Source organism: Notechis scutatus, chromosome 4 (assembly GCF_049901735.1).
Source record: "Notechis scutatus isolate UNSWTSFEM ecotype Mainland chromosome 4, rNotScu1.2, whole genome shotgun sequence".
In the NCBI taxonomy this organism is placed as follows: Eukaryota; Metazoa; Chordata; class Lepidosauria; order Squamata; family Elapidae; genus Notechis; species Notechis scutatus.
The window spans coordinates 1,875,864-1,885,863 of record NC_142012.1 but is presented as its reverse complement, the minus strand read 5'-3'; the positions used below and the strand labels follow the sequence as shown (position 1 = coordinate 1,885,863).

Sequence of the window (10,000 nt, the reverse complement as noted above, 5' to 3'; positions counted from 1 at the left end):
ACCATTCCAGACAAATGCCTGCCCAAACTCTTCTTGATTTATCTTATATTTTATTTATTGTTCACCCAGAGTTTCTCAATGGGCAGGATACAAATTTAACGTTAAAGTACTGGGATTTAAGAGCTGACCAGCAGTGAAGCTGAGGCAATATAAGGCTGATGCAATGAAGATGAATAAATAAAAATAAAATAACTGGTGTTACTAGGGAGATGACGACAAACCCAGGCAGAATATTAATCATGGAAGAGACTCCACATGACAACAAAGGTGTGTACTGTAGTTTCCAGCTGCAATATCTGGCTTGGAAAAGTGGATCTCAGAAAGGTCCAATCCAAAGGAAAAAAATGTTGCCTTTGAATTGTGGTACTGTAGAAATTTTTTGATTGCTTACCTTCCTCCGGCCTACAGAGTGAATTGCTAGCGACAATATACGCTCCAGTGCCTCCGGTCAGGAGGATTCCCAGGAAAGACTCTTCTTTCTAACCAAGGCGAACAAGAAAAAAGAGGGGTTTTTTTTTGAAGCATATATGAAAGTCATTTGCTTTATCACGAAGGGCCAATAACACAGAGGCTGCAGGAGAAGAAGGGGCAGAATCTAGGGCAGAGCTAAAAGAGGCATCAGCCTAGAATCTCTACGTAGCTGCAAGTCCTTGAATTCCCTTATCTATCTCCTCTCAGAGGCTAAGTGTTCGTGAGTAACAATACATCCATTTAATTGGACCTTCAGAGGTGGAGTTGGTCTTTTGGGGCTCACCGATGCCTCTTCAACCCTACAGAGCTGATGGTCAAAATGATGTGGGGATTGGCATCTCCAGAGGAGAGCGTAACATCCTGGAATTGGCTTCCTAAAGCCCAAGGTGTCTTCTATGGGAGAAAAGCCGGCAAAGCTGGAAGGCAGAGTTAAGCACGTCATCGGCTTTGAGTCGATACATTCCCAAAAGCAGTCCAAGCCCACCCTCACCCCAAATCCTATTGGCCCTTATCTGGAGCCAGTTTAGTTTTGAACTTTAGATGGCTGGATTCTTAGGTGATTTAGGACCACAGCTGAGCCCAAAATTCCCGTCACTAAGCAAGACCTTTGTTGAGTTTTGTCCCCATTTTACGACCTTTCTTGCCACAGCTGATAAGCGAATCATTGGAGTTGTTAACATAGCAACAGGGTTGGTGTAGTGAATCTGGCTTCACCCATTGATTTTGCTTGTTGGAAGGTTGCAAAAGGGGACACTAAAACCGTCATAAATATGAGCCATTTGCCAAGTGTTGGACTCTTGATCATGTGACCATGGGGGATGCTGCAACCCGTTGCGTGAAAAATGGTCCTAAGTCACATTTTCCAGTGCTGTCGTAACTCTGAACGTTCCCTAAATGAATGGTTGCAAGTCAAGGACTACTGGTAGATAAGAGCATTGAATAAATCTGTGCTGCAATTTAAGAGATGCTCCTGATCCGTTGTCATCTTCCTTAGCGGGCAGCTTGACAAAGAAGCTAACGGAGGGAGGAGAGGTGTGACTGGAGTGTATGGGAAGCTGGGAGAAGAAATCGACATGAGCTGTTTGTAGCCTGAGAAAATCTCACAGGCCCAAGGTCAGAAGCTGAGAACTTTCAAAAGGTGCAGACTCTTTCCCAAAATTAAACGCTTAACCTGGATTGGTGGACAGTGGACACACTGGGCAGCCCGGGGGTCCAGGGAAGGAAAAGGGAGTTTCACTAGACAGGTAGTCCTCAACTTACGACCCCGATATTGCCCAACATTTCCATTGTTAAGCGAGACATTTGTTAAATGAGTTTTGCTCCATTTTACGACCTTTCTTGCCACTGTTGTTAAGTGAATCACACTGGTTTGTTAACTGTTGACTTTGCTTGTCATAAGGCCTCAAAATCCCATGGCCTCGGGACACACAGCCACGGTCATAAGTACGAACCAGTGGCCAAACGTCTGAATTTGGATCCCGTGGTCATGGGGATGCTTGAAAGGTCGCCACTATGGAGGAACAGTCATTTTTTTTTCCAGCCGTTGTAGCTTTATGGATCTGTCCGTGAAGTTTTATTCTTGGTAGTAAAAATGTCCCAGGAGTTTCTTCTGCTGTGCATCCAATGGGACAGTTGACCTTGGCAGTTGGGTGTCCTCAGGGCTTTGGAAATATTGCAGATTCTACGTTTTGTTGACAAGGGTTTTCAATGGGGAGCTTTAAACTCATTGTGGGACTTTGGCCAAGGATGCTGCTGTCCGTGGTGCTGACCTCTATCTGTATCAAGGGGCAGAGATGCAGATAGAATAGAATAGAATAAGAACAGGATAGAATAAGAATAGAATAGAATAAGAATAGAATAAGAACAGAATAGAATAAGAACAGAATAGAACAGAACAGAATAGAATAAGAATAGAATAGAATAAGAATAGAATAGAATAGAATAGAATAGAATAGAATAGAATAGAATAGAATAGAATAGAAAAAGAATAGAATAAGAATAGAATAGAATAGAATAAGAACAGAATAGAATAAGAACAGAATAGAATAGAACAGAATAGAATAAGAATAGAATAGAATAGAATAAGAACAGAATAGAATAAGAATAGAATAGAATAGAATAGAATAGAATAGAATAGAATAGAATAGAATAGAATAGAATAGAATAGAATAAGAATAGAATAGAGTAGAATAGAATAATAGAATAGAATAGAATAGAATAGAATAGAATAGAATAGAATAAGAATAGAATAAGAATAGAATAGAATAAGAACAGAATAGAATAAGAATAGAATAGAATAGAATAGAATAGAATAGAATAGAATAGAATAGAATAGAATAGAATAGAATAGAATAGAATAGAATAGAATAGAATAGAATAGAATAGAATAGAATAGAATAGAATAGAATAGAATAGAATAGAATAGAATAGAATATAGGAAAATGTAGGAGAAAAGAGAAGATAATATAGGAATGGAATGGAATAGAATATAGAATAGAATAGAATAAGAACAGAATAGAATAAGAACAGGACAGAATAGAACAGAATAGAATAAGAACAGAATAGAATAGAATAGAATAAGAATAGAACAGAATAGAACAGAATAGAATAGAATAGAATAACAGAGTTGGAAGGGACCCTGGAGGTCTTCTAGTCCAACCCCCTGCTTAGGCAGGAAACCCTACACCACTTCAGACAAATAGTTATCCAACATCTTTTTAAAAACGTCTAATGTTGGAGCTTCCACAACTTCTGGAGGCAAGTTGTTCCACTGATTAATTGTTCTAACTGTCAAGAAATTTCTCCTTAGTTCTAAGTTGCTTCTCTCCTTGATTAGTCTCCACCCATTGATTCTTGTCCTGCCTTCTGGGGCTTTGGAGAATAGCTTGACTCCCTCTTCTTTTGGGGCAGCCCCTGAGATATTGGAAGACTGCTTTCATGTCTCCCCTGGTCCTTCTTTTCATCAAACTAGCCAGGCCCAGTTCCTGCACCCGTTCTTTCTACGTTTTATCCTCCAGTCTCCTAACCGTCTCTGTTGCTCTTCTCTGCACTCTTTCCAGAGTCTCAACATCTTTTTTTACATTCTGGCAACCAAAACTGAAAGCAGTTTTCCAAATTTGCTCTTACCAAGGCCTTATAAAGTGGCATTAACATTTCAAATGACCTCGATTCTATCCCTCTGTTAATGCAGGCTAGGAATGTGTTAGGTTGTTTGGCTGGCTCCTATTTAAATGTGTACGGTCATAGTCTTGAACTTATGACCGTAATTGAGCCCGTGCCGGCTGTTAAGTGGATCATGAGGGTGATGGGACAACATTGGACAACATTCCTCGCAGATGTCATTAAACGAATCCACGGTTGTTAAACTGACCTCGTTGTCAGCAGTGGGCGATTTTGGCGGAAATTGGAAGTCGATACTGGTTTGTCGCAAAACCATTGTAAATTGTACTCGTGTGACCGCAGGAGGCCGCAAATGGTCATAAATGCAGGCCGGTGGCCACACACCCACAATGCAGTGATGTGGCAGCAGGGAGGGAAGGCTGTCAAAACTTTGAATCTGGGTCATAAGTATGGTTTTCGGGGGGGGTCTATCATAATTTCAAATGGCCCCTAAGTGACCAGTGGTAAGTCAAGGACTAGATAGTTTTTCACACCTTGGAACTTTAAAATGTGTGGACTTCAACTCCCAGAATCCCCCAGCCGACCATGCTGGCTAGAGAATTCTGGGAGTTTGGAAGTCCACCGCTCTTCAAAGTTGCCCCAGGTTGAGAAACACTACATTAACATAAGGAGCAAAACTAACCAGCTTACAAGATTGAATGCTGGCTAGGGGCGTAGTTCGCAATCCTCAAATCATGCAGGGCCCAGCGAGGAAGAGAAAAACACCAAGTTTTGTAAGACAAACCTTCAGGATTTGCTGTGCTCGTTCGGACAGTTTCACCTCATTCTCTTCCACCTAGAGTCGAAACCAACAAGAGCTTCAAATTCTGGCTTAGGGACTGAAAAATCCTGCATTTTTTCAATTCTGGTCCTTCTATTCTCCGTACTCAGGGGTGGGATTCAAATTTGGTAACAACCGGTTCTGTGGGCGTGGCTAGACAGGCGTGGTCATGTGACTGGGTGGGAGTGGCTAGATGGGCGTGGTCATGTGACTGGGTGGGAGTGGCTTCTCTTTCTTCTTTCTTTTTGGCAGCAACCCTCCCCACTTTTGGGGGCCTTCTGGGCCTCAGAGACACCCAGCACCCCCCCGCGCTCCGTTTCTGGGCCTCCTGAGCCTCAGGGAAACCTCCTGGGCGAAGCAGTAAGACAGTGAAGGGAATCCGGGCACAGCTGATCATCGGAACAGCTGATCGTCGGGAGAGGGGGAAAAATAAATACCTTAAGGAGTGACTGGGCGGAGAAGAACGCAGTCAGCTATGTCAGGCATGCGTGCAATGTTGCCGATGCGTGATAAGGACTGACTGGGCGGGGCATGATTTGCCGGTTCTCCGAACTGTGCCAGAATCGTAACAACCGGTTCTATAGAACCGGTCTGAACCGGTAGAATCCTACCCCTGTCCTTACTTCCTTTCTGTAACCTTACAACTTCACCTCCCCGCAATGCTATGTAGAAGAAAGCGATAAAGACGGAAAAGGGCCTGAAATGCTCCAGCAGGAAAGTAGAAATGCAAAATATTAACAATAGAATGGGGTTGCGCTTGAACCCTGGAGCCTCAGTGCGGGATGGGTGCCTGCTCCTGGGTTATGAGGAAGGTCTGAAGGTGGTTTCTGTCCTTTTTTTTTTTTTTTCTGCCCGCTGTAAAGTTTTACACTTTTTTGTCCCTTGTTTTAAAAATTGCTCTGAATACCGTTAGCCGCTCAGAGTCACGGATCTGAGATAGGCAACCATTAAAAAAAAACCTATTAAATAAATTATAATCCCAAGTATTAATGTGCAGACCCGGCCTTATTGCCTGGACTGTCAAGGAGTTTGATGAGACTTTCTTTTTTTCATTAAAAAAGCCCCCTGGAATACAAGATATTTTAATAAAAACGTGGGACGAATTTCCTCAGCCATGAAAACGGCGAAAGGTTTTCCAAACCACACAAAACGATCCATGGGTAAAACCTACAAAGGTGGCTGTTTTTCCTCCCTGATATTATGGGAGAGATGTGGTGTTTTCCCCAATCAGTATAAAGAGAAAGTGAACCAGTTTGGGGTAGCAGTTAAAGGCACCAGGCTAGAAACCAGGAGGCGGTGAGTTCTAGTCTCACCTTAGACATGAAACCCGGCTGGGGTGACTTTGGGCCAGTCTCTCTCCCTCAGCCCCAGGAAGGAGGCAATGCAAACCCTTTTAAAATCCCAGCACCAAAAATACAGGCCTTGCTCGAGGCACCAAAATCCATACATAAAATAAACTTAAATTACGATTATGCATTTCCTTTGTCTAAAGCGCACTGCTAAACCAATGAGGCCCCTTTGTTTTGTACAGCCCAAACTCTCCAGCTGGGTTGCCTGTAGCCACATCAGCACTTCCTCTGGCTCTTGGCTCTTATCTAACCCGAAGTCCCTGGAAAAAATATATATCAAAGGAACACACTCCCAAGAGAGAATTCACCCTCTTTTGTTTTCAAGCGACCTGCAAACCGTCACAAAAGAACGATTTTTTTTTTCCTCCTTGCTTTCCATCGGCTTAGAAAAACAGCTTTGTAATCTTGTTTTCTGTATTCATTTTTGCAAAGGAAGAAGTGGGGAAGGAAGGAGGGGTGGGTGGAGGAGGAAAACGTCCAAGGCTTTTGCAGGAATCAAGGGTCCACTTACCAGCCAAGATGCCGATCTCGGGATCGCGGCCGTGAGGACGAGGTAACTGGTTTCCGTGCTGATGCTGCCATCTGCAGTAAAGTGAAAGGAGAGGCCCTGAGTTGCTGGATCCTCTCGGAAAGCGATTCTGAAAGTAGAAGTTACTGTGGGGCCCTAGGTACTCTGCGAGCTTGGTTGTGCAGACATTTCGTTAACCAACTAGGTAACACCATCAGTGCTATGGTAGAAGGGGGTGGGGTTTGCAAAGGAAGAGAAGGAGAAAAAAAAGATTGTGGGGTCCTTGGAACTCTCTGAACCTGGTTGTTTTCTTGCAGACATTTCATTACCCAACTAGGTAACATCGTCAATGCTAGATGGGAATGGGGTTTATTTACAAGGAGGAGGACTGTGTGGGGTCCTTGGTGTTCTCTGAGCTTGATGGTTTTCTTGGAGACATTTTATTGCCCAGTTAGGTAACATCATCAATGCTAAAAGGGAGTGTGGGTTGTTCTTGTTTAAATACAGATCACTTAACAGATAATCAAAGTTGGAAGGGACCTTATAGGTCATCTAGTCCAACCCCCCCGCTCAAGCAGGAGACCCTACACCATTTCTGACAGATAACAGTCCAGTCTCTTCTTGAAAGCCTCCAGGGATGAAGTTCCTTCTGAAGGCAACTTCTGTTCCATGGGTTGATTGTTCTCATTGCCAGAAATGTTCTCCTTATTTCCAAGTTAAATCTCTCCTTGTTCAGTTTCCATCCATTCTTCCTTGTCTGGCCTTCGGGTGCTTTAGAAAATAGCTTGACCCCCTTCCTCCTCTCTGGGGCAGCCCCTCAAATACTGGAAGGCTGCTCTCCTGTCTCCCCTGGTCCATCTCTTCACTAGACCAGCCAGGCCCAGTTTCTGTAACCGTTCATCGTACGTTTTAGCCTCCAGTCCCCTTCTCTGTCATCACTGGTGGGAGTGGTCTTAGTGGTTCTTTGATTAAGGCATTGTTTACCCTTTGGTTGCTGGACTAGTATTAATCCTGGTGTTAATCTCTACTTACGTGGGTGTTAGTTGCAACTGGGAAATGGTGAGTATCCTAGACCAAGCTAAGTCCAAAAATGCTAGGGAATTCCTGGAAGTTTGGCACAAGACAAACCAGCCATCAACAGGCGCATAGAGATAAATGACATCTACACACCCTTCAGAAAGAGACAATCCAAAAGCTAGGAGACACCAGCACCTTTCTGGCCAGCAATCCACACCCACCTATGCAGAAATTAACATCAACAGTATCGACCCAGACCATCGAACAGCAAACAACAGGTAAGGGTAAGGTAAGTGAAGCGAAGGGAAAAGCAAAGTAACAAGGTAAAGTAAAAAAACAAAACAAAACTAAAGAATTGCTTAGGTGAGTTAAATGGCAGTGGGGCTTCCACCCCGGGGGTTTCTTTCTCCGCACAGAACCTTTTTCCTTGACGAGAATCTGCGACGTCAGGAAGGACTCCGAGAAGACCACGGACCCCAGGCAGCCTCTTCCGGCAAGCAGGTCAGGGATGTCGTACACAGCCATGGTTACCTGCCGCAAAGCAGGGGGAAAGTATTGTAGGGGTCAGTAAGTGGGTCGAACCAATCAAGGTCCAGAAGGCTGGGCAGGGCCCTCTCAACGGCTATGCGTTGGGGGGCGACCGTGAAATGGTTTAAATTCTACGGCTACCTTACCGTTTCCCAAAATGCGAATGGCATTCCCTTGGTAGTCCCTAAATTAGAGGGAGCAGAGTCTCAAATCTTTCCTTTGACATTTTGGGCACCAATCTTTTGGATGATGCTCCGTGATACCAAAGGAAGACGCCGTGTCAACCTCCATTGGGCAGTTTTGTCCTTCTATTTGAACCGTTACAAGAAGAAAAAAAAATTCTTAGTGGACAAGTTAGTTTGCCCTATTCTGGGGTTTCTTGGGTAGTTATCCCTTTGGATGGTGAAGCAATCCTCTCATTGCCCTGAGGGAACTTCCTGAGAGTCCCCTAAACCCCTAAATCCTCGGGCAGAACCGGTCCGTGCATCCTTGCTAGGTGGCCTCTTTTTCCGCAGCACTGACAGTTTGCTGATCCAGTTCTACAGTGGGATGATTGGGTCTGTCATCTGCACCTCTATAACTGTCCGGTTTGGTTCTGCAACCCAACAGGACAGACACAGACTCCAGAGAGTAATTAGGAATGCAGAAAAAACAATGGCTACCCACCTGCCTTCCATGGAGGACCTGTATATACTGCAGGAGTCACAAAGAGGGCAGTGAAAATACCTACAGACCCCTCTCATCCCGGACATAAACTGTTTCAACTCCTTCCCTCAAAATAATACTATAGAGCCCTGCACACCAGAACAACTAGACACAAGGGGAGTTTTTTCCCGAATGCCATCACTCTGCTAAACAAATAATTCCCCCAACACTGTTCAACTATTACAAAGTCTGCACTACTATCACTATTAATCTTTTCTCATCGCTCCTTATCACCCATCCCCTCCCACTTGTGATTGTAGGACTGTAACTTTGTCGCTTGTATCCTTACGATTTATATTGACTGTTTCCTAGTATGATTTGATGGCTTATTGTACCCTATGGCTATCATTAAGTGTTGTACCGTATGATTCTTGACTCTTGGTGAAAGTATCTTTTCTTTTATGTACACTGAGAGCATTTGCACCAAAGACAAATTCCTTGTGTGCCCAATCACACTTGGCCAATAAAGAATTCTATGCTATGCTATGTTATTCTATTCTGCATTCTATTCTATTTCTATATTCTATTCTATTTCTATATTCTATTCTATTTCTATATTCTATTCTATTTTATTCTATTCTAAGGGTGAAAAACAGTCCTAAGTCACTTTTTTCAGTGCCGTTGTAACTTCGAACAGTCATTAAACAAACTTTTGTAAGTCAAGGACTACATGTATTCAGCCTTCTTTTTAAAAGGCGGGGGCTCTATTTCAAACCTTCCCAGGGACTAGAACTTAGCTGCCTCCCATTTTGTAGTCTGGTGCCTTAACCAAAACTCTAAACTGGCTCTACTTTGAAGATGTGGTTTTCTCATTCCATTAGTGTATCTAGCTGCAATATGCATTTCATTCCTCCATTCATTCCTCCATTCATTCCTCCATTCCTTCCTCCATTCCTTCCTCCATTCCTTCCTTCCTTCCTTCCTTCCTTCTTTCCTCCATTCCTCCATTCATTCATTCATTCATTCAATCAATCAATCAATCAATCAATCAATCAGTTTGCTGTCACAAAGTATATTGCTCAACGGCTGTTCTGAATAAGATTTTACCCCATTGCTGAATATGTTTGTGTTCCTAATATGGTTTTTACTTACAAGCTTTTGGTACAATTCTATATGTTTGTGGCTTTTATTTTGTATTTTCCTTATTCTGCTATGTACTGTTTTTAATTGTTGTGAGCAACAAGGGAGCCACCAATGTGAGATGGGCAGTTATACAAATTGAACAAATAAATGAATAAATCTACTAGTGGAGAGTGAGAAGTCAGCTTGAATTAAAATAGATGTATTAAGAGCCACGGTGGTGCAGTGGTTAGAATGCAGTACTGCAGGCTAATTGTACTGTCGGCTGCCAGCAGTTCGATCCTGACTGGCTCAAGGTTAATTCAGCCTTCCGTCTTTCCGAGGTCGGTAAAATGAGGACCCAGATTGTTGGGGGGGGGGCAAGAGGCTGGCTCTGCAAACCGCTTAGAGAGGGTTGGAAAG

General features: G+C 43.4%; 1 protein-coding gene across 1 annotated transcript in view; it reads right to left on the bottom strand.

The window, feature by feature from the left end:
- The window catches only part of DNAAF9 (dynein axonemal assembly factor 9), a 119,128-nt gene that overhangs the window by 54,102 nt on the left and 55,026 nt on the right, over positions 1 to 10,000 (bottom strand). Inside the window, exons 16-19 of the mRNA XM_087962569.1 lie at positions 7,705 to 7,816; positions 6,272 to 6,342; positions 4,376 to 4,426; positions 392 to 479 (exon numbers count right to left, since the gene is read on the bottom strand). Of these exons, the coding sequence (XP_087818695.1) occupies positions 392 to 479; positions 4,376 to 4,426; positions 6,272 to 6,342; positions 7,705 to 7,816 (322 nt within the window). The remainder of the gene's footprint in view (positions 1 to 391; positions 480 to 4,375; positions 4,427 to 6,271; positions 6,343 to 7,704; positions 7,817 to 10,000) is intronic.